This window comes from Rhinopithecus roxellana, chromosome 6 (assembly GCF_007565055.1).
Source record: "Rhinopithecus roxellana isolate Shanxi Qingling chromosome 6, ASM756505v1, whole genome shotgun sequence".
Lineage (NCBI taxonomy): Eukaryota > Metazoa > Chordata > Mammalia > Primates > Cercopithecidae > Rhinopithecus > Rhinopithecus roxellana.
In genome coordinates this window covers 125440029-125465373 of record NC_044554.1, presented here as the reverse complement: position 1 = coordinate 125465373, position 25345 = coordinate 125440029, and the positions used below count along the sequence as shown (strand labels likewise).

At 38.9% G+C, this 25345-nt stretch overlaps 1 protein-coding gene across 1 annotated transcript; it reads left to right on the top strand.

The window, feature by feature from the left end:
* Positions 1–11716: 11716 nt before the first annotated feature.
* On the top strand, positions 11717–24748 carry PDK4 (pyruvate dehydrogenase kinase 4). Its single transcript, XM_010356264.2, has 11 exons — positions 11717–12071; positions 13079–13220; positions 14474–14545; positions 15307–15491; positions 15651–15737; positions 16190–16267; positions 18537–18613; positions 20436–20534; positions 20728–20838; positions 21133–21246; positions 22479–24748. The coding sequence occupies exons 1-11, from the start codon at positions 11942–11944 to the stop codon at positions 22617–22619; spliced, it is 1236 nt and encodes a 411-aa protein (XP_010354566.1). The 5' UTR covers positions 11717–11941; the 3' UTR covers positions 22620–24748.
* The last annotated feature ends 597 nt before the right edge of the window (positions 24749–25345 follow it).

Here is a 25345-nt window from a genome sequence, read left to right as displayed (position 1 = left end):
TAGCTTGATGGGGATGGCATTGAATCTATAAATAACCTTGGGCAATATGGCCATTTTCATGATATTGATTCTTCCTATCCATGAGCATGGTATGTTCTTCCATTTGTTTGTGTCCTCTTTGATTTCACTGAGCAGTGGTTTGTAGTTCTCCTTGAAGAGGTCCTTTACATCCCTTGTAAGCTGGATTCCTAGGTATTTTATTCTCTTTGAAGCAATTGTGAATGGAAGTTCATTCCTGATTTGGCTCTCTGTCTGTTACTGGTGTATAAGAATCCTTGTGATTTTTGCACATTGATTTTGTATCCTGAGACTTTGCTGAAGTTGCTTATCAGCTTAAGGAGATTTTGGGCTGAGACAATGGGGTTTTCTAAATATACAATCATGTCATCTGCAAACAGGGACAATTTGACTTCTTCTTTTCCTAACTGGATACCCTTGATTTCTTTCTCTTGCCTGATTGCCCTAGCCAGAACTTCCAACACTATGTTGAACAGGAGTGGTGAGAGAGGGCATCCCTGTCTTGTGCCAGTTTACAAAGGGATTTTTTCCAGTTTTTGCCCATTCAGTATGATATTGGCTGTGGGTTTGTCATAAATAGCTCTTATTATTTTGAGGTGCGTTCCATCAATACCGAATTTATTGAGCGTTTTTAGCATGAAAGGCTGTTGAATTTTGTCAAAAGCCTTTTCTGCATCTATTGAGATAATCATGTGGTTCTTGTCTTTGGTTCTGTTTATATGCTGGATTACGTTTATTGATTTGTGAATGTTGAACCAGCCTTGCATCCCAGGGATGAAGCCCACTTGATCATGGTGGATAAGCTTTTTGATGTGCTGCTGAATCCGGTTTGCCAGTATTTTATTGAGGATTTTTGCATCGATGTTCATCAGGGATATTGGTCTAAAATTCTGTTTCTTTGTTGTGTCTCTGCCAGGCTTTGGTATCAGGATGATGTTGGCCTCATAAAATGAGTTAGGGAGGATTCCCTCTTTTTCAATTGATTGGAATAGTTTCAGAAGGAATGGTACTAGCTCCTCTTTGTACCTCTGGTAGAATTCAGCTGTGAATCCATCTTGTCCTGGACTTTTTTTGGTTGGTAGGCTATTAATTATTGCCTCAATTTCAGAGCCTGCTATTGGTCTATTCAGGGATTCAACTTCTTCCTGATTTAGTCTTGGAAGAGTGTAAGTGTCCAGGAAATTATCCATTTCTTCTATATTTTCTAGTTGATTTGCGTAGAGGTGTTTATAGTATTCTCTGATGGTAGTTTGTATTTCTGTGGGGTCGGTGGTGATATCCCCTTTATCATTTTTTATTGCATCTATTTGATTCCTCTCTCTTTTCTTCTTTACTAGTCTTGCTAGCGGTCTGTCAATTTTGTTGATCTTTTCAAAAAACCAACTCCTGGATTCATTGATTTTTTGGAGGGCTTTTTGTGTCTCAATCTCCTTCAGTTCTGCTCTGATCTTAGTTATTTCTTGCCTTCTGCTAGCTTTTGAATGTGTTTGCTCTTGCTTCTCCAGTTCTTTTAATTGTGATGTTAGAGTGTCAATTTTAGATCTTTCTAGCTTTCTCTTGTGGGCATTTAGTGCTATAAATTTCCCTCTACACACTGCTTTAAATGTGTCCCAGAGATTCTGGTATGTTGTATCTTTGTCCTCATTGGTTTCAAAGAACATCTTTATTTCTGCCTTCATTTCCTTATGTACCCAGTAGTCATTCAGGAGCACGTTGTTCAGTTTCCATGTAGTTGAGCAGTTTTGATTGAGTTTCTTAGTCCTGAGTTCTAGTTTGATCGCACTGTGGTCTGAGAGACAGTTTGTTATAATTTCTGTTCTTTTACATTTGCTAAGGAGTGCTTTACTTCTAATTATGTGGTCAATTTTGGAATAAGTGCGATGTGGTGCTGAGAAGAATGTATATTCTGCTGATTTGGGGTGGAGAGTTCTATAGATGTCTATTAGGTCCACTTGGTGCAGAGATGAGTTCAATTTCTGGATATCCTTGTTAACTTTCTGTCTCGTTGATCTGTCTAATGTTGACAGTGGAGTGTTGAAGTCTCCCATTATTATTGTATGGGAGTCTAAGTCTCTTTGTAAATCTCTAAGGACTTACTTTATGAATTTGGGTGCTCCTGTATTGGGTGCATATATATTTAGGAGAGTTAGCTCTTCCTGTTGAATTGATCCCTTTACCATTATGTAATGGCCTTCTTTGTCTCTTTTGATCTTTGATGGTTTAAAGTCTATTTTATCAGAGACTAGGATTGCAACCCCTGCTTTTTTTTGTTCTCCATTTGCTTGGTAGATCTTCCTCCATCTCTTTATTTTGAGCCTATGTATGTCTCTGCATGTGAGATGGGTCTCCTGAATACAGCAGACTGATGGGTCTTGACTCTTTATCCAGTTTGCCAGTCTGTGTCTTTTAATTGGACCATTTAGTCCATTTACATTTAAGGTTAATATTGTTATGTGTTAACTTAATCCTGCCATTATGATATTAACTGGTTATTTTGCTCGTTAGTTGATGCAGTTTCTTCCTAGCCTCGATGGTCTTTACATTTTGGCATGTTTTTGCAATGGCTGGTACTGTTTGTTCCTTTCCATGTTTAGTGCTTCCTTCAGGGTCTCTTGTAAGGCAGGCCTGGTGGTGACAAAATCTCTAAGCATTTGCTTATCTGTAAAGGATTTTATTTCTCCTTCACTTATGAAACTTCGTTTGGCTGGATATGAAATTCTGGGTTTAAAATTCTTTTCTTCAAGAATGTTGAATATTGGCCCCCACTCTCTTCTGGCTTGTAGAGTTTCTGCCGAGATATCTGCTGTTAGTCTGATGGGCTTCCCTTTGTGGGTAACCCGACCTTTCTCTCTGGCTGCCCTTAAGATTTTTTCCTTCATTTCAACTTTGGTGAATCTGGCAATTATGTGTCTTGGAGTTGCTCTTCTGGAGGAGTATCTTTGTGGCGTTCTCTGTATTTCCTGAATTTGAATGTTGGCCTGCCCTACTAGGTTGGGGAAGTTCTCCTGGATGATATCCTGAAGAGTGTTTTCCAACTTGGTTCCATTTTCCCCCTCACTTTCAGGCACCCCAATCCGACGTAGGTGTGGTCTTTTTACATAATCCCATACTTCTTGCAGGCTTTGTTCATTTCTTTTTCTTCTTTTTTCTTTTGGTTTCTCTTCTTGCTTCATTTCATTCATTTGATCCTCAATCGCTGATACTCTTTCTTCCAGTTGATCGAGTCGGTTACTGAAGCTTGTGCATTTGTCACGTATTTCTCGTGTCATGGTTTTCATCTATGTCATTTCATTTGTGAACTTCTCTGCATTAATTATTCTAGCTATCAATTCTTCCACTCTTTTTTCAAGATTTTTAGTTTCTTTGCACTGGGTACGTAATTCCTCCTTTAACTCTGAGAAGTTTGATGGACTGAAGCCTTCTTCTCTCATCTCATCAAAGTCATTCTCTGACCAGCTTTGATCCGTTGCTGGTGATGAGCTGCGCTCCTTTGCAGGGGGAGATGCGCTCTTATTTTTTTGAATTTCCAGCTTTTCTGCCCTGCTTCTTCCCCATCTTTGTGGTTTTATCTGCCTCTGGTCTTTGACGATGGTGACATACTGATGGGGTTTTGGTATAGGTGTCCTTCCTGTTTGATAGTTTTCCTTCTGACAGTCAGAAGGACTGTCTGTTGGTCTGTTGGAGATTGCTTGAGGTCCACTCCAGACCCTGTTTGCCTGGGTATCAGCAGCAGAGGTTGCAGAAGATAGAATATTGTTGAACAGCGAGTGTACCTGTCTTATTCTTCCTTTGGAAGTTTCCTCTCAGGGGTGTACTCCACCGTGTGAGGTGTGGGGTGTCAGACTGCCCCTAGTGGGGGATGTCTCCCAGTTAGGCTACTCAGGGGTCGGGGACCCACTTGAGCAGGCAGTCTGTCCGTTCTCAGATCTCAACCTCCGTGTTCGGAGATCCACTGCTCTCTTCAAAGCTGTCAGACAGAGTCATTCACGTCTGCACAGGCCTCTGCTGCTTCCCCTTTTGTTGTTTAGCTGTGCCCTGTCCCCAGAGGTGGAATCTACAGAGACAGGCAGGTTTCCTTGAGCTGCTGTGAACTCCACCCAGTTCGAGCTTCCCAGCAGCTTTGTTTACCTACTTAAGCCTCAGCAATGGCGGGCGCCCCTCCCCCAGCCTTGCTGCTGCCTTGTGGTTAGATCACAGACTGCTGTGTTAGCAATGAGGGAGGCTCCGTGGCCATGGGACCCTCCCGGCCAGGTGTGGGTATAATCTCCTGGTGTGCCCATTTGCTTAAAGCACAGTATTGGGGTGGGAATTACCCGATTTTCCAGGTGTTGTGTGTCTCAGTTCGCCTGGCTAGGAAAAGGGATTCCCTTCCCCCTTGAGCTTCGCAGGTGAGGCAATGCCTTGCCCTGCTTCAGCTCTCGCTGGTTGGGCTGCAGCAGCTGACCAGCACCAATTGTCCGGCACTCCCCAGTGAGATGACCCCAGTACCTCAGTTGAAAATGCAGAAATCACCGGTCTTCTATGTCGTTCGCGCTGGGAGTTGGAGACTGGAGCTGTTCCTATTCAGCCATCTTGCTCCGCCCCCTCAGCATTCTCTTTGTTAGAATTCGCTCAGGATTCCAAATAACTCTGATTTCAGAAGAGAAGAGGTACCACAGTTGACTTTGGGGTAGTTGGCATGTAATATTTAATTTGAGTCCCTTATTTAGCCAGGAGAGTTAGTAAAGTGGATGATACACCATTTTTGGAAGATAAGCATGGAGAGTTTTAAAATCTTAATTTTGGGCATTTTTGAATCCTCCATCTTGCTCCGCCCCCTCCTTTTTTTTTTTTTTTTTTAGACAGAGTCTCGCTCTGTCACCCAGGCTGGAGTGCAGAGGCGCGATCTTGGCTCACTGCAACCTCTGCCCCCTGGGTTTAAGCGATTCTCTGCCTCAGCCTCCCGAGTAGCTGGGAGTATAAGCACATGCCACCACGCCCAGGCAATTTGTGTATTTTTAGTAGAGATGGAGTTTCACCATCTTGGCCATGCTGGTCTTGAACTCCTGACCTCGTGATCCACCTTTTTTGGCCTCCCAAAGTGCTGGGATTACAAGCATGAGCCACCGCATTAGGCCATATATTTAGAATGGTTTTAACTAAGGCTTAGTGGGTTTAACTAGAGCAGTTTTAATTAGATTTGCCAAGTGAATGTAACGGAGAGAGAGAGAGAGAGTTAAGGGTTTTCTCAAGAGCCTAATTATAATGTTGGTTCATGGAGTCCATGCTGGATAAGAGGGGAAGAAAAGACATAAGAAGAATGAAGGAAAGTAAAATGGTAGCCTCAATGAGATCCAGAAAGGCTAAGGGGTATAGGAAGAAGTATTGGGTGTGGAAAGCTTTCAGACTATGATATCTGTGACAGAAAAGGGGGCATGGAGAGCAGAATTGAGCAGGGACAGGGATGCCAATATGACAAAGTCTCAGCTCGTGTCTCCAGACAAAGAATTCCCATCAGAGGGATCCTACATTGAGGAAAAATGGCCAGGTCCTTCTAGATGCTCCTCCATCACTGTGGGGCTGCCTGAGAAGGACGTGGTCTCAGCTCAAATGCTGTCTGGATCCCAAAGATTCTGCAGCTGAAGGCTGTCAGCTAATTTCATTCCTTGCAACTAATGGCAAGCACTTCCTTAAAAGAAATCTCAGGGTAGACCTGAAAGCTGCTGCAAAAATCTATGTCGTTCATTATATCAGCTGCATTGTGTTTTAGTGCATAGGTGTATCATTTATTTACACTATGGGTTATTGTTGAAACAAGTTCTTTTTCAATTTTTGTTTTTACAGGTAATGCTACAATGAGCAATCTTGTACATATATCTTTATTCTCTCTGTCAGTAAAACCATAGGATAAGTTGCCAGAAGTGAAATGGCTGAGACAAGGGGTAGCTATCTTTACAATTTCTATAGATTCTGCCAATTGCCTTCCAACAAAAATTTGCCAATTTCATCCCCACAAATAATATAGGAGAGTGTTCATTTCCCCAGGCCTTGTTAACAAGGAGATCTTACCAACCTTTTCTTTATTTGCCAGTCTAATATTAGAACAATGGTGTCTTATTATCTTTTTACTTTTTATTTTCCTATTCACTCATTAGTTTGAGCATGCTTTTATATGCTTAGTACACATTTGTTTTCCTTCTTCAGTCATTTTTTCATTTCCTTTATTCACCTTTCCTTACTAACATCAAAGGCAAACATCAAACACAATTGAGAAATTTCTTGCAGGGATAAAAAGAATGCTTAACCTATATTTGAAACTGATGCAAAATTCTTCTTGTCTTTCCATGAAAAGTCAAGATGTGCTAGCTTCAGGATTTGCTTCCTTTTCTTTCCAGATAACACTGGAGCCACAGTGCAAAAAGAAGAATGAACCCATTTGCTATGATGTAGGGAAAAGATTTTGGCCTTGATAAGTAAAATAAGGACAAGAATGAAACAAAGAGCTGCTCCAGCAGGAACTATTGTGCACAGAAAAAAGTAAGATATAGCTGTAGGCTGATAGGAGAAGGGAGTTTTGTGTAAAGAAACTGGGGACAGAATCTCACCCATCTATCTTCACTTCTCAGCAGAGGCTTAATAGCCTTTGGGTTCTCATCTTCCCTTCACGGTAATTTAGTCATGACTGTCCTATGGTTTTTCATTAACTCAAAGTGTTCCCAAACAGACCCATCACTTGCACTACTGGTCCATCCTCAGTCAACTTATCCTTTTCTCCTGACACTTTTGACTTCCCTGCTTCTATCAATAAAATCACCTCCTCCCAGCAGTACAGGTTTAGAATATTAGAGAACTTTAAAAAAGTTCTTCATTATCAGATTTGACAAAGCCTAGAGATACTACCAACAAATGGCTCTTTTCAGTCCCTCTCCTCGCTGCTCCAACACCTTTCTTCTTTGTCTTCTATGAATATCTGCTCCACATTTATAAGTCAGATGACCTATCACTTCCTCCAAGGAAGCCTCCCCTGGCTGCTGCTTGTCCTCCCAGTACACATACCGTATATGCAACATGCTATTTTTTACATTATTTTCATGTCTTTCTCCCATTTTTGAAGACAAACTATGCCTTCTTCATCTTTATGTCCTCAGCGTCAATCACAGTGTCTAGTACATAGTGGGTGTTCAATAAAGTTTAGTAGAATTATTTAACCGTTAACAAATTTGAACAGAAAACACATTGCTCCCTGATTTAAAGGCTTTAACAGTTCCCTGCTGCCTACTCTAGTAATCTCATAGTCCTCATACTAGCATTTCAGGCTTTCATGAGATAACTGAATCTTCCTTTCCCTCTGCCCTTAGGGTACTCTAGACAGCAGCCAGATGAAACTAGTCATTATTTCTCCAATGTATCTCTAGCTCCTACATCTGTGCTTTTACTCAGTCTTGGACATTTTCCCCCACTGTCTACCAATCACTTGCCAAAATCTTGCTCATCTTTCTACAGCCATCTGGAATGCCAATTCTAGTAGTATTTCCTGATGCCCAACATAGCTCTTCCTCCAGACACCCCAGATCACACTTAACATATCCACTGTCTGGCACCATCACTATTACCACCAATACCATCACAATCAACATCGCCCATGGCATGAACCTTTCTTATGGGCTCGTTTAAAAATGCATTTAATTATAGCATTTTACCCTGAGGATTAAATGAAAATCTAATAAATTAAAAAATAATTAGTTATTGTTTTCTATCATCTGCTAATAATCTGAGGTGCATGAGAGCAGACGTTTTTGCATCCATCAGGGCACCTACTCCAGCTCCTGGCACCTAGTATCTTCTAGGTTAACAGTAACTATAAGAAACATCAGAGACCAAATTTTGAGTTAGGTCCTGCTTTTCCCAATAGCTTCAGCAATATGCTTTCACCAGTGTTCCCTCTTATCCCCAGTAGAAGCTCATTTCCTTTCTTTTAATTGTCATTTACTCAAGGAGACCTTCCCTGACCACCAAATCTAAGGTAGTTCCAGCCTTATTACACTCTTCACAATCATTTTCTTCTTAGCCCTTGTCCTATCTTAACGTATAGGCTTATTGTCCGTATGCTTTTGTAATGCCAATTTCCCCCACAAGTCTATCATCTCCATGAGGGAATAGATCATGACCACATGGTTCCCTACTGAAACAGCCATCTCTTAAATAATGATTTGTCTATTACTTATTCTGTAAATATATGCTCCAAGTCTGCTGTTCATATTTTAACTTTAATATTCTATGGTCAAGTCTGTTAATCTTTCCATCATGTCTTTGGAGTTCCTGTTATGTGTATTTTAAATTGTTTTCTTGGAATATGATCCTAGAGATGGAAAAATTGAATAGACATCTCCTTAAGTGATCTGACCGATTTTGTCCAATTGGCCATCCCCCACCCTCTGGAAAAAGTGTGATTTGCATTCTGAAAGTTCTACCAGTGGCCTTATGTTATTAGATTTTTCCAGGCAAACTGAACAGAATTCATTTAATGCTAGGTAAGGTGCCCATGGACATTTTAGGAATCAGGTATTGCAAGCAGGGATGTTATGTTCAGCATTGTATGCAAGGGAACAGCTTTGATTACTTCTTCTACTCCTTAGCATTAATCATTTAATAGTCTTCTCATGGTTTACTTTTACTCAAATGAATGCGTGGATCTGTCATACTCATTGCCCCCAAATAATATTTTTGTTTCACCTCTGTCCCAACCGGATAACCTCCAAGATTTGTGTTCAACCTGAAAAGAGAAGTGCCGCTCTTTTCCCAGGTCACTCTCTAATCATGGTAATACATAGCATCTTAGCCAACTGGGTAAACAACTTGACCTGACCTTTCTAGGCCAGCTATCATGAATGCTGCCAATTATAATAACAGTTCTCATCATACAGAAATGACACAGAAGAATGCAATGCACTGTGACAGTAACTTGGTAAATATTATTAGAAGGGATGACATAGAAACAAAATTTTGGCGACCTCAGTTCACATTTAGCCGTAAGTCATCTCTGTGAACATCATATGATTTCACCTGATCTTTAATCAACCCACAGCACATAGAGCAGTAGTGCTGGGTAAAAGGTACTTGGGGACATGGGACTTTCCTGAATTAGACTGCCTGTAATGCATGATTCCATTGCCTTTCCTCTGAAAATCAAAGTATAATTCTTTGTAATATATATATTTGCCTATTCCAGGTTCCACACACAGTGAGAAAAGCAAATGCATGCTTTACTTTTACTTATGTTGTTAGGACCCAATCTAAGAAAAAGAAGGAATTTTTACCTTAAATTTACTTGCTTCATCAAAGAGAGTCTTACTTAGTTTTTTGGCTACTTGGATACATTTCTTTGCTGCATCAAACTATGCAAATATTTAATAAAGGATTCCAAGTACAAAAATATAAATAATAGTGGCATCGAAACCTATCTACAAGTGGAGATGAAATTTGGAACTTGTCCATATTCCCACAACTGTTTCAGCTTCAGATAAGTGCTTGAGCTGTTGTGTTTTTGGTTGTTTTTCTGTCTCACTCAAGTGCAACTGCTAGAGTCTATACTTGGATCATCCCTCAATATTCTCTTAGAACCCAGGCCCCGTCCTCTTCACTGGAAGATCATGAATATTGCATGTCTTCACATAACTGTTTCTCAAAGGTCTGAACAAAATATTTGGTCATAACAGGAAGTCCCAAATTCTAGACCATCTATAGGTAATGTATAGACAATGGGGGAAATAATAGGAGAGCTAGTACGATGCCTCCACACAGGCCACATAACTGACAAAGGGTTTACCAGGACTGTTTCAGATCCCTCGTAATGGTGGTTGATTTTAGAGAAGCAAAATTGATGCCTATTAGACATCCAAATGGAGAAACCAAATAGGCAATCGAATAGAAGAATCTGGATCTTGGAAGAAAGTTCGTGCTAGAGATAGAATTGGAAATCTGTCTTGTGATTTAATGCAGTCTCCTAGACGAAGAGGGCAAAGGATGACAGCAGAGCCTAGGATCACTCATGACTTTCACAGTTGCCCATTCTGCTTGTAAATGCAGGGGCAGGCTGGGCGCGATGGCTCACTCCTGCAATCCCAGCACTTTGGGAGACCAAGGTGGGTGGATCACTTGAGGTCAGGAGTTGGAGACCAGCCTGGCCAACATGGCGAAGCCCCATCTCCACTAAAAATACAAAAATTAGCTGGGTGTGGTGACGTGTGCCTGTAATCCCAGTTACTCAGGAGACTGAGGCAGCAGAATTGCTTGAACCCGGGAGGCCGAGGTTGCAGTGAGCCGAGATGGCGCCACTGCACTCCAACCTGGGAGACAAAGTGTGACTCTATCTCAATAAATTAATTACTTAAAATAAAATAAAATAAAATAAACGCAGAGGGATGAGGTCAAAAGGGGTCTTTTATAACAAATTATCATTTTTAACACCCCATTAGTTCCCATTCTATTACATTTGTAACCAAATCTCTTACTCCCAACTTTCCCAAACACGGTGGTTTCATTCCCTAGGCCTTTTAAGAGTGTCAGGAGAGGAAATGGAGGTTAGTATGAGACTTTTATGACAGGATAATGTGTCTCAACCACTGTCATTAATTTAATAAATACTGAGTAGTGAAAAAGTAGAAATCACAAAGATGCATCAGACAGGGTCCCTACCCTGATCTCTTTCAGCAAAGGGGGTAGTCAGAGACGGATAATATAAAAACATAAATAGCTATAGAATAATATCATGAAAGACCAAGGCCTTATTTGGAAGAAGTGGGGAGAAGTAATCAAGGAAGACTTCTTGCAGCAGACAGCTTGTGCCAGACATTTGAGGGTAGAATGGAATGTCTCAGATAAAGATTTGGAGTAAGGACATTTCGTGCAGGTCAGAGTGAACAAATTCTCTGATCACAGCAAAAGGTAAGGCAAACTGACAAATTGATCCCTTTTTAATTTTGTTTTTAATTAATAGAACTAAACCTAACGGAAAGAATGTGTGGCCGGAGAAGAACGAATTGACGTGGCCTTTTATTACCACAGGAAAAAGTAAATGTATTTGGGCAGCCCCTCAACTCTCAGCAAAAGGAACGTACAGTTCCTGCTATGTGCGGGTCTCTTCTGAAGAAAAGGGAGCGGTGGGGGTGGGGGCGCACGTCTTTAGGTTGTTTATTCCTTTCTCTCTGTCTAGTGGCAGAGAAGCCCATACTTTTGAACGCAGCTTGTTGGCTACTGTAACAGCCCTGCTCTGAGAAAGGACCAATGAGCGCTCAGAGCCCAAACTCTTCGAAACAGTTTGTTGCCAGGAGTACTTGACATTGAAACAGCCTCCGAGTTGTAAACAAGGACGAGCCTGGGCGGGACCCCAGACCACGCGACTTGGAGCCCTGTCCCAAGAGGCTAATCTTAAGCCCACGTTGCCCCAGATACCTGCTTCTGCTTCCTCTTCCCTGTTCTTCCCACCCTATTCCCCTCACAGCCGCGGGCACCGGTGCCAGGGCACTCCGTGGTCACCGTGTCAGGCCATTTCTGCGGGGACCGCGGCCAGGGGGGCGGGGCCCATAGCTCTTTCTCTGATCTGATTGGCGCGGCCTGGAGTTCAGGACGCGTCTCCAAGTTCCAGTGACTCCTCCTGTTCGGGACTCGGGGGGAGAGTGCGGGGAGACAAATAAAACTTCGGGCGGCGGCGGCTGGTGGGAAGACGCGAACTTGAGTTTCAACCCACTGCATCCCCGACTCGTTGCCCAGCCTCTTCACTCCGCGGCACCCTCAAACCCTAGCCCAGGCCGGGGCGCACGAGACAGCCAGCGCACCTGCAGTCCTCGCCCGGACGCGCCGTGCCCACTTGGAACCCGGCTCTGCTCCGAGCAGCCTTCGCCCCTCAAGCGAGCCACAGTCCCTGCAAGGCCGGGTGGGCGTCAAGATGAAGGCGGCCCGTTTCGTGCTGCGCAGCGCTGGCTCGCTCAGCGGCGCCGGCCTGGTGCCCCAAGAGGTCGAGCATTTCTCGCGCTACAGCCCCTCCCCGCTGTCCATGAAGCAGCTACTGGACTTTGGTGAGAGGGGACACAAGGCTCAAGCTGGGTCCTGGGGATGGGGAACTGCCTTAACTTTCAGCCTCGGGAGAGGGAGGCTAGGCTCAAGCTAAAATAACTAGGGTTCACATTGCTGCTGAGCCCTGGAGCCTCGACGACAGCACAACTTTCCTTTTCCTAGATTTGGTTACTTTCTGACAGGGATGCCGCCAGGTCAAGGCCACCTGCAAGCCTGCCGACACTGGATAAGGTTTGACCTCATCTGCACACTCTTCTTTCTGACCCGTTCTTCCAGTCAAATTACTTTTTGCTTTCGGTCACCGTTTAACAATGGACTGGAAACTTTTTCCCCTCCTTCACAGCGTAGTACTGTTTGGAGAAGATTCTAAATGGTATTAAATAGCCTCAAATTAACAGATTTTATTCCTTGGCCACCGTCATCCTTCCACAGGGTACATCTCTCTGCATCCCTACAGATTTGTCTGTTTATCATTATAGCTTTCCATATATTTGCATTATTGCTGAAAATATTTACACATTTGTTGCAGTAATCTTACAAGGAAAGTTTCAAGGGTTTAAATGTGATATCACTGCCCTGGAAATATTACAGCTCCCACTCCAGCCTCTTATCCCCCATCTTTCATGTCCACACTCATTAAAGGATGTTGTGTTGTTGACATTGTGGTGTGACCGAATCCTGCAGTCTTTCAAAAATGCTAAGAACTGTGGGATATTCTTACTTCTTGGAAGTGAATCCTCTTCAAAAAGAGAAGACAATAATTATTCTGTATTTGTCACTTTTTAAAAGAAAGAAGGAAAGACGAAAGGAAAGGAAGGAAAATAGAAAGAAAAGAGATAGTCAATTAAGAAGACAATCATCCCGAATTATCGATTAACAGTAACCCAACAGAGAGTGAAATATAATTTTATAATATATGTGTGTTCAATATTTGATAGTTAATGCTATTTAAATATATCATTTAGACACACCTTTTCCCCAAAAACTAAATTAATTTCGTTTATTATAGGTTCAGAAAACGCATGTGAAAGAACTTCTTTTGCATTTTTGCGACACGAATTGCCTGTGAGGCTCGCCAATATTCTGAAGGAAATTGATATCCTCCCGACCCAATTAATAAATACCTCTTCAGTGCAATTGGTTAAAAGCTGGTAAGTGGTGAACCATATTGAAGTCTCTAGTTTTGAAACAGTTACCAGGGTATGAATTCTTATACTATGTTAACATCATAATTGGAAAACAGATGATCTGAACGGTAATTACTTTTGAAAGATGTAGGGATTTTAAAATTAACTTAGGATAAGTTATCATTAGGGAAGCTATAAAACTATAAACAGACATTTTTACCCTGAAAAAGTCGACTGCTTTATAGTAAAATTTTGAGTTCTAGGATAAATTGGAAAAATAATTGGCATGCAATTTTAATTTTCAATTATACAAGAGTACTTTCAATAATAAAAGAGTTTGATATTGCAAAAGAAATCCTATGCCTAGAAACCAATTCAAATGACTACTATTGAGGGGAGGCCTAATCTTTGTCACTTACAAAGTGATTGGCAGAGTGGGCTCTGGGTTCAAATCCTGCCTCTGTCACTTCTAGTTGTGGAATCCTTGGCAAGTGTCTTAAACTCTTTATGCCATTGAGTTATTATTCCCATCTCTCATTAAGGAGAGTAAAGTATATGCCTCAGAGGGATGTTTGAGTGTAATGAAATGAGATAATCCATAAAAAAACAAAGAAAAAAAACCCACTTAGGATAGCAGCTGGCACACAGACAACAGTCAGTAAGTGTCAGTTGTTATAATCTCATTTTATAAATGAAGATACTGATGCTTAGAGATGGTAGGTAACCCAAAACAGCAAATTTTTGGATCACAGAAGCAGAATATGCACAGGTGGCAGACATGCATGAGAGCCTTATCTTAATCCACTGACTGCAGAGCCTTTTGCTCATTGATTCAAGAACTACATGTATTATATACCTATAAGACAATTACAAGCTAAAACATATTCAATCTGTAGTATTTACTTTTGCAGTCAAGACTTATACTCTTCTATGAATGAATGTAGTAGAAAAAAATTAAAAGCTTTAAAAAAGTTATTTCTAAGTATTATTGCTAGAAGAAATGAAAATATTTGCCAAATAAAATAGTCAGGAAACTGAATACTGACCTGAAATAGTTAAAGAAACATTTTGCGTTAAATTTTAAGTTTGAAAGTCAAGGATTAAAAATTATAGCATTTTAAATTTTTATTATTTTCCAAATGTTCTGCAGGAAAGTTCTAATTTTGAACATAATGCTTACTTTCTCTTTTAAAATTATTTGAAAAAGTTATTCTATTTTCAGCCATTTGTATCTGACTGTTAATTTTAAAACTTAAAGCACACCTGTTTCTTCACAGGTATATACAGAGCCTGATGGATTTGGTGGAATTCCATGAGAAAAGCCCAGATGACCAGAAAGCATTATCAGAGTAAGCTCTATGCATTAGAATAAATGTTTAAAACTTTGGTTCTTTCCAGACAAATTCCTAAGATATTTTTAGACCTAAATTAAAGGAATTCAGCTCTGAATAATAAATCACTACCCCCTTACACATGACAAGTTTTGGCTTGTTGGTTTTTTAGAAGTGAAGAAATATGGCATTGAAAATGATGCTAAGTGTGAAGAAATGATGCTAAGTGTGAAGGGGACTCATTTTTGTTCCCCCTAGGGAGACCTATTTTTACTATAAATTTACTCCAATGATTAGATGTGCAGGAGGATTTACCTTTACATAATTTTAATACATTTCAGTGTCATTGGAGATTAAACATTTTCTTTCAGAGTAACTGATAGTTGCTAGCTACCTAAATAAGTATCTTTTCCAAATCTGACAAGAAATTTTGAAAGTTTTTTACAATGGCATTCTAGAGTCATCTCTAGAATGATGATATTAGATATTAATCATTATTTTATAAAGAGAAGACTTAATGAATACATCTGATGAATGCATTGGTTATAAGGCTAATAGTTGTACATATAAGCTAGAAACAAAATGAGTCTGTTTATGAAATTATCTCCTCTAGTGGAAGAATCTGTGGTGAGATTACTAATAAAGGACTAACGTTTTATCATTTGATTTGTTCACATGAGTAATGCAAAAAGATCTTTAGCCTTCTGTGAAGTAACCTAAGGAGTGTAAGTGAATGAAATGTATTTGAACTTTTACTAACCATAAATATTATGGCTTAGCTTTGTAGATACACTCATCAAAGTTCGAAATCGACACCATAATGTAGTCCCTACAATGGCACAAGGAATCATAGAGTATAAAGATGCCTGTACAGTTGACCCAGTCACCAATCAAAATCTTCAGTATTTCTTGGATCGATTTTACATGAACCGTATTTCTACTAGGATGCTGATGAACCAGCACAGTAAGTTAGCTCATCATGATCATGGTATATAGACATGGGTGTAGAATATAAAGCATACTATAACTAGATGTTTCACTAATCAGCAGGTCACATTTTCAGTGGTAGTACTAATCATTATCCTGAATTTTACAACAATATTTTGTTTTTAATTTTCAACAGTTCTTATATTTAGTGACTCACAGACAGGAAACCCAAGCCACATTGGAAGCATTGATCCTAACTGTGATGTGGTAGCAGTGGTCCAAGGTATGTTCTATATTTCTGCATTTCCCTTATTGAAAATGTACACTGTATGATTGACATATGTATAATTGAGGTGACTCTGCGAATGAATTTATGTTCACAGAGTGTTCCATTTTATTTTATAAATGTTATCTTCAAGGTCCTTTCCTTTCGAGAGTCAGCAGTATAAACATTCCTTTAAAATATTATTTAAAAATCCAAATATAAGTGACTAACATGCTGTATTTTATATATTGTATTTAATCTCTGAAGTGCACATATTTGTATTGCTAAAACTGCAATGCAAACACTGTCTTAATTTTTCTTCAATAAAATATTAAAATATATTTTTATATACATAAACCTGTACTTTAGTACATATTTTATATTAGGGTGATACAGACACTGAAGATTAATTGAGAACTGTACTTGGCATAAATTCATTTCATTGTTATAAAAAACAACTTCTATTCCAGATGCCTTTGAGTGTTCAAGGATGCTCTGTGATCAGTATTATTTAACATCTCCAGAATTAAAGCTCACACAAGTGAATGGTAAGTTTTAAGTAAAATATATTTTAACCTATGGAAAATTCTGTATTCTCCTAATACGATTTTTTTTGTAGATATAAAGCAACTTCTGTGTTCCTTTTTTCTCTTGCCTAGAGTTTGTACACATTTTTTTTTGAAGACAAGGTTCTCTTTAACTGTCTCAACTGGAAGGCTCCAATTCTGCCTATTCAGTTGCTAATGAGGATTCATAAAGAAGAATGTTTTGAACAAATAATATGGGATTAAAGTAACAACTGTTTTCCAATATCTTAGATCAAAGAAAGATTACTTGCTCTAGAATATGAGGGATAAGGAGACCAGAAGTAGGGAGGATATAGCTGTGGAAATATCCTCTTAAAGAGGTTACCCATAAGACCTGGAAACAAAAATACTTTAAATTTCGCTGTAAGAAATAAGCCAGTGACAGATGCATTATTCCACTTACATGAGATGTCTAAAATAGTCACACTCACAGAAGCAGAGTGGAATGGTAGTTATCGGGGCTGTGAGGAAGGGGAAAATGGGGAGTTGCTATCCAACAGATATAAAGCTTCAGTTATACAAGATGAATAAATCCTAGAGTTCTGCTGTTCAACATAGTGCTTATATTTAACGATATTGTATTGCACACTTAACATTTTGTTGAAAGGGTAGATCTCATGTTAAATGCCTTCACCCTAATACAAAAAATAATTGCACTATTGGTTTAGACTACTGTTCTGGAAGCAGAACATACTTCACAAAGCTTCAACTCAGCTGGGTTCAGTGGCATACACCTGTAATCCTGGCATTTTGAGAGGCCGAGGTGCAAAGACTGCCTGAGCCCAGGAGTTCAAGACCAGCCCAGGCAATAAAGGGAGACACTATCTCTACAAAAAATAAAAATTAGCCAGGCATGGTGGCACACACGTGTAGTCCCAGCTGCTCAGGAGGCTAAGGTGGAGTGGTCACTTGGGACCAGGAAGTCAAGGCTGCAGTGAGCCATGATTGTCCCACTGCACTCCAGTCCAGGTGACAGAGTGAGACCCTGTCTCAGAAAAACAAACAAAACTTCATTTCTGACAAGGTCTTCCCATACTGTCTGAATGACTGGAGTGATTACATGATGAATGAAAGGCGCTATTTTCACCCCTTCCCATTCTGTTCTGGTAAATAGTTGCATCTTAAAACAGTATATTTAAATTGGAGTTACTTCTCTTTTCTATTTAAAGTAAACATCTTTCTCAAGTAATATTTATACAGCAACAGTTTTTGTTTATGGTGAGAGTTAAAATCAAGTTGCTCAAAGAGTAGCCTAACAGATTAGGGACATGCAAATGTAAGTAAACACTAAACTAAAAGTAGAAGAGCAAATAAAGAATGGAACATATCTCTGAGCATAAACAGGGTTGTTGCATAATACTGGTAGATAAACTGCTCCAACTGTTGGACAAAATAAACAGGGGCTTGTGCCAGACCTTGTGTTTTCTGATTCAAACTTTGCCAAGGCCTGGAATACTGAAGAATAATACTTTTATTTTTCTTTTATTTTTTTTTCTAATTTTATTTTACTTTTTATTTTTCTTTTCAAAAAGGATTAAGAGGTTTTTGTTTCTCTGTTTTCTTTATCCTCTTGGTAAAATTTGAGCATATTTAGCATATAAGATTTAATGTTTGGGTGATACAAAAAAAAAAAACAAGAAAAATCAGGTGTATTATATTACCATGCACTAAAAATATGAAAATTATAGTTAGCATTAATTTCAATATTATGCTATAAGCACAGTTTTCCCCTTCTATCTTAAAATACATATAATTTTGACTCTGAAATTGTCCAGTACAAAAATGGTGAAAATAGAAATAATCCACAAAATCTAATTTATAGCACTATTCTTCCACACTTACCCAACTTCATACATTTGTGGAGAAATACAAAAATTAATCATATGGCTCAAGGTGGTTCATGCCTGTCATCCCAGCAGTTTGGGAGGCTAAAGCTGGAGGATCGCTTGAGGCCAGGAGTTTCAGACTCACCTGGACAACATAGTGAGACCCCATCTCTACAAAAACACAATTAACCAAAGAGTACTATGTAGGAACTACAATAACATTTTGTATGTAAGCCAGTAGTATTTACTGTTTAAGCAAGAAGTTTCTAGGGCAGGATTTGGGGAGGGAGAAGATAGAGAATATGCCAACCCTCTTGAAGTCTAAAATGTCAATCACATGAATGTGGTGGTTTATTTTAGTGAAGTATTTGTTTACAAAATCTTCATGAATTTTATTTTTCTAGGAAAATTTCCCGACCAACCAATCCACATCGTGTATGTTCCTTCTCACCTCCATCATATGCTCTTTGAACTATTTAAGGTACGATAGTTCACAATAATTGAAATTTTACCTTTTAAAAAGGTTTAACAGTTATATTTTTATCTCCTTTATTATTTGCCACAAAACAGGAGCCTCAATATCTTTTCCCAAGAATGCTTCTAGTCCTCCCAGGAGAAAGTAACTACACAGTCAATGTTTGACAAAGTACATGTAGCTCATTGTAGCATCAACACGTATTTGAGAATGCATCATACAATTCATGATGTGTCAATGCTTTAGAGCCAAGAGGAGGTTCCTATTATTTTTTCAGGTGTCCATTAAAGCGCCAGTCATTTATTCATTCATTAAGAGAGGTCATGGGGTGAATGTTTCAGTGAATGAGGCCTTGTTACCTCCACCCCCACAGGCTGGTCCACCTCCAAACTCAGAGGTTCAGGTCCAGAATTCCTGTAGGTGGCATGGCCCCATTCAGAGTCCAGAATGTCTCAGAGCAAAGTCAGTACTTCCTTCAATCATCTACTTTAAAGTGCATATGAATCACCTGGGGACTTTGTTAAAGTGAAAATTTTGATTCAGGAAGTCTAGAGTTGGGCCTGAGATTCTGAATTTTGAATAAGCTAAGGGGCGATGCTGCTGGTCCAAATGCATGCTTTTCCTAGCAGGCCGGTAGAGCTGTGCTTCTCAAACCGTAGTGTGCATTAGAATCGCCTGCAGGACTTGTTAAAACACAGATTCTTGGGCTCCACCCCAGAGATTTTGATTCTTTAGGTCTGAGAATGTGCATTTCTAACAAGCTCTCAAAGGGTACAGATGGTACTGGTCTGAGGCAGCCAGGTGCTAAGAATCAAATCCTTTCATGCGTCCTAAGATCTAATTAAATTAAAATCAGGTTGAACTTAAACCAAAAAACAGAAAAACACCTTAAGCTTTTAGATGCTTCCTAAGAGTCCCCTGAATTGGAGAGAAGGAAGGCTAAAAAAAGTGAAATCTGAAATCTGCTCTAATTCTGACATAACTCTTTCCGGAACTTCCTGTTTCCTAACTTATTCTAATATTACTGCTGTAAAGTATTGGTTGTACTACAAACATCTGATCTACTTTATTTCACTCCAGCTAATGACTAGAACTTAATTTTATATAAAAACCAGAAAGCAGTAAGCGGATAGGTGGTGAGAAAGGAAAATGGGTTAAGAAAACCAAGACTCTATCTGTATGATATTCAGCCAATAGACTGAAAACGTCTTTTAGTTTGCTCTGTGTTAAAGGACAAAGGATACTTTTTCATTGATTTGATTTATTTTTAAGTTGAATGATGCAACTCATAGAGTTATTTTGCCATCATTGGTAAAAGTTAGATGATAATCAAATGCAAACTGAAATTTAATTTAGAATTATCAACTGTCCTCTTAAATAGTAACAACCTTTTCACAGCAAGTTTTATAAAAGCCAATAAATTGGTTCAGTGATTCACTGTTCATTTGTTATGTAATAGTCTTTGGTGCTTGGATGTAAAATGTAATGGAAAGACAGAAAAGGGAGAGCTAGGAAATGGACTATAAAAACCAATTTCCACATTTAAATTAAGCTTACAAATAAGAACTTGACAGCTAGCAGAATTGTTTTTCCATTAGACATTACTCCCAGGAGCTATATTACACAGTAAATGAATATTTTTCATTGTACATCCTACATGACACATTCATAAATGGCTATTTACAAAGCTGTTTTACTACTAACTTAAAAAAATAGGAACTTTGAATTACCCTCCCTGTGCTACTTTTATTTTAAACGTTAAAAAAACAGATATTTATTGTCCCTCATTCCTCTGCCATTGAATTCCTTACGGTTTGGTTTCCTTTAGAATGCAATGCGGGCAACAGTTGAACACCAGGAAAATCGGCCTTCCCTTACACCAATTGAGGTGATTGTTGTCTTGGGAAAAGAAGACCTTACAATTAAGGTAACCATTCTCTGTTTTTCTTTTGGTTGTCTCTTGAAAGAATTAAATAGGGTCAATAGTAATAAAGCTCTCTGCTTTTTGCAATAGATAACAGTCATATATGCCAGGTGCTTTTTAAATGAAGGAAAGCCATTTTTATTTAGACAAATAGACATTGTTTTTAATGTGTGGCTCTGGTGACTGTTTGTTTTAGATTTCAGACAGAGGAGGTGGTGTTCCCCTGAGAATTATTGACCGCCTCTTTAGTTATACATACTCCACTGCACCAACGCCTGTGATGGATAATTCCCGGAATGCTCCTTTGGTAAGAACAATTATTTGGCTAAATTAATCTCAGCCACCTAGTTCTAAACGTAGAGCAAGGATTGCAAGGGATTATTTAGACAAATTCATCAATTTAGTAAAATTAGACATGAAGGATATGAGAATGCATGATAAAGCAAGCTAAAAATGGTGAAACAAGGGGTGTCTGATTGGAAGTAGAAGATATTTATTTAGGTTCTAGGACATTAGTATCAGTGAGGACAGTAATTTCCTATTTGTTTGTATTTCAGTGATCACGTACACTTCTTTACCTGATAACATCTCTCTTCTCTAGGCTGGTTTTGGTTACGGCTTGCCAATTTCTCGTCTCTATGCCAAGTACTTTCAAGGAGATCTGAATCTCTACTCTTTATCAGGATATGGAACAGATGCTATCATCTACTTAAAGGTATCCCTTGAATTCAATAGCAAAATCCTATTTCTAAAACCATTGCTGCTTTTACAGCCCTCCGTGCTATGGTCCACAGTGAATTCCCCAAACTGAGTTAATGCAAATGACCACAGATCATTCTATTCTGTTTCTGGGTATGTGTACATTATTTAATATGATAACTTACCAAAGAGGAAGCTGGCCCATACTACCTGCCTCAAGTGAAGCAAAATGGCTCCCCGAGAAGTGTTAATACATTACCAAGGTTTCAGAATGAGGACATGCTAATGCAAATTTTTTAAGGCAACTCCTTTTGGCATCTGTAAGAGTAGCTGTACTTTAATTTTACTTAGATTTGTGGGAAGTATATGCTAATAATGTTCCAGCCTGAAAAAATAACAGATATCAAGATACTCAGGACCTTAAGCTGACCTTGTTAGAAATCCCGGGAAAGGAAAACTGACTGTTCGCAAACTGTCAGTCGGGGTGTTCAGACATTCACTGTTTGAACTTAAAAACTTGGTGCATGTTGGCCGGGCACAGTGGCTCACGCTTGTCATCCCAGCACTTTGAGAGGCCGAGGCGGGTGGATCACGAGTTCGGTAGTTCTAGACCAGCCTGGCCAACACAGTGAAACCCCATCTCTACTAAAAATACAAAAATTAGCTGGGCGTGTTGGCGGGCGCCTGTAACCCCAGCTACTCAGGAAGCTGAGGCAAGAGAATCACTTGAACTCAGGAGGCAGAGGTTGCAGTGAGCTGAGATGGTGCCCCTGCACTCCAGCCTGGGGCAACAGAGCTAGACTTCGTTTAAAAAAATAAATAAATAAAACTTGGTGCATGTTTTTCTGTTTCTGGTAAAGCCTCAATTTCTTTGTTAAGAGCACCGTCTTGATTCTGTTCACCATTTGCCAACTATTTCAACTGAAAATATATTTACAGATATTAGCAACTAAAACATTAAACTTTCAGGCTCCCATTTTTTGCACTGGAATTACTTGCCAAATGGCCTTTGATCACCTGAAACAGTTAATGTATTCACTTCTTAAGTGAGCAAAAGCCTTCAAACTATTGAGAAAGAGCAATAGACTGAGTGCAGACACCAGTGTGCTCTTATTACTGTATCAATTAAATGAATGTATTTGAGTGTTTGGATACTTACCTCTGAATGTATTTTGAATAATAACTTCAAGTGCAAATTACGCCATGCATAATTTCTTTGGTCTCATGTTTTCCCCCCTTTTCTTTTAGGCTTTGTCTTCTGAGTCTATAGAAAAACTTCCAGTGTTTAACATGTCAGCCTTCAAACATTATCAGATGAGCTCTGAGGCTGATGACTGGTGTATCCCAAGCAGGGAACCAAAGAACCTGGCAAAAGAAGCGGCCATGTGAAGAGGGACACTCAGGACACTTTATGGGATCAAAGTGGGTCTGCACCAATGCTGCTTCCTGAATGTTGGTGTGTGAACCCTTGTTTCCTCCAAAACAAACAACAGCAACGAAAACTCCTTAATCAGAACACTGATCCAATGAGGATTGGAGCTTGTTTCTGTGACCCAGGAGAACTTAGTGCAAGACTACAGGAGTTAACAGATGGTCAGCTCCTTATTTTTTTATGTAGAATAACTCATGAGTTTATATAAAATCCCAAAGAAATAAGCCTCAGTTTTCCATCTGTTTTTGATAACAAGAATGAGAAAGAGAGTGAGCGTGAAGATGGCTGTTAGCAGTTTCAATAGACTAATATTTTAGGCCTCTTGTTCACATCAAAAGATATCAGTGTCAGAATACCAGCATTTTCCTGCCATGCAAAGGATTAAAACTTAGTTTATACTATGTGGTTAGAAATGTATGTAAATGTACATTTTGAACATATTTATGCGCTCTGGAAGGAAAGGCTGGTGACTAAAATAAGGTTTACGCTGAAAGAGGAGGAATTTTATTCAAAGCATTCAAACATTTTATTCAAATGTTTCAAATTTCAAAACATTTTATTCAAGGTTGCAGTGAAGGCATCAACTTATGTAAAATCTCAGAAGGAAGGCTCCGCTGATAAAAACACAGCTCCTTTATTCTGCTGCTTTTCCTGTTTACTTTACACACTAAGTGAACACTTATTGTCAGGTGCCTGGTCTTGAGTGAATTGTTAGATGTGCACTGAACTCAGGATGTTGGGGATTGGAGAGAGAATTGCCAAAGTAACAGCAAAAATATCTCTTACTTTGCTTTGTTTATAAATAAATCAGCAGATTGGAAAAACTAGTGTTAGTGAAAGAAATCACACGTTCAGAGCCTAACTCAGTAGGAAGGGCTTTTCACTATCCTGAAATGATGGTAATCCACAGGCATCCATTTTCTAGGCTTAAAAGATATATTTTTGATATATTTAATTATATTCTGTACACTCCAGCATTAATATGTCTATTTAAAAATTTCGAATTCTCAAATGACTCAAGAGCATTAGAATTTAAGTACCTTTTAGAGTGATTTTTTAAAACAAATAGCCTGGACGTAAGAGATTCTCATGTGAGCATGCTTTCATTTGTGAATCATTGTGACTGAGAGCTAATGAATGACACCTGAAATGCATATGGTATTTTTGGGAGCGTTAAGGCATAATTTGAAGGTTGGCAGGCAGTCGCACTGAATACTCTTAGAGAAGAAGGAAGGGAAACATGAAAGAAGGCAGGAAGGAAAGAAAGGATATAGGAAGAGAGGGAAGCAGAAGGCAGGCACTTTTCTATTTTCCCCAAAATTATTTCAAAAAAAGTCTGTATTTTCACGCATGTGCCATTGGCAAGAGGAAGAGCTGGTGTTTTTGAAAGCAGTATGGATTCTTTAAATGGCTCTCACTCTTACAAGATAGTAGGCTTTTATGAGGTAAACTTATCCGTGTCAATTAACATTTAAACTGGCATATAGAAAAAATGGAGGATTTTCTGCATTGTAAAATAATCAGTATGGTTTATATGTTGAATTTGACATTTGTGTGTAATTTTGTGGTGGCCTAGTGTTGTGGTGCTTCTGGTAATGGTAATAGAAGCTCAACTATTTTTTTGTGGATTTCAGATTTTATCATCAGAAGTCCTAGACAGTAACATTTCTTAATGGTGGGAGTCCAGCTCGCATTTCTGATTATACAAAACAGTTTGCAGCAGGTTATTTGTCATTTCAGTTTTTTACTGAAATTTGAGCTAAACATTTTTACATGTAAATACATGTATTTACCAAAGATTTAAATCAGTTGATTAATTAATTAACCCAAACACCGTGAACTATCTTTAAAACACTAGAAAAAGGAAACGGTAGTATCTCAATTACATTAACGGTGCAAATGGACTTTGATAAAATAGAAATAATCTACACTGGTATTTGTGAAATCTGTGGAAGAGCTTCAGGGTTTCTAGTAGAAGGATACTGAATACTCAGGCCCACTTAAATTATTAATGTATACATTGTGTTTTATGCTATGTACAGAGAAATGTGATAATTTTTTATAATAAATATTTTTTATGATAATAGAAGACATTGTCTTTTAAAGTTCTTTTCTCACTTTACTTCAAGGTACTAAGAATTTGAGTTAAGATAACACAGTACAATGGTGTGTTTGCCTATAAATTTGTATACAATAATCATTTTTGCAATGCATATATTCTCTGCATATTTCTGTAAATTTAAGGTTTCATTTTATGTCTGGGTTTGCATACAAACAATGGAGTACCAAAATAATTAGATAACTTAGGTTCCCAATGACTTCTGGATTAAATGTCAGAGTAATAATAAAGTGGAAATAGGATAGAAATTACTACGTTAAATTGTGGTATGTATTATCTTTGCTCTCTTTAGTGCTTTTCTTTACTATTTTAATCCTACTTTATCATTAGACAACATCCTTTGCCCACCTTCCTAATGCCCTTATTGGCAAGGTTCTACAAATGGGGGGCTGGGGTGGGAAGGAGGGAAGGGAAGGAGGGAAGAGAAGGAGGAAAATAGATTAGAATTAAATTATAACAGTGGAATGAGTTTGCCATAACTAAATTATAAATCTTGTCAAAATAATCATATTTGAATCAAAAATGCCATTAGCCTAAGGCATTAGACCCTAAAAATCCTATAGT

Bases quoted from the DNA above. Each gene is read 5' to 3' on its own strand.
- PDK4 (XM_010356264.2), top strand. From the start codon at position 11,942: ATGAAGGCGGCCCGTTTCGTGCTGCGCAGCGCTGGCTCGCTCAGCGGC. The intron at 18,614-20,435 runs GTACGATAGTTC...GGTTTCCTTTAG, and splicing joins TGCTCTTTGAACTATTTAAG to AATGCAATGCGGGCAACAGT. The intron at 20,535-20,727 runs GTAACCATTCTC...TGTTTGTTTTAG, and splicing joins AAGAAGACCTTACAATTAAG to ATTTCAGACAGAGGAGGTGG.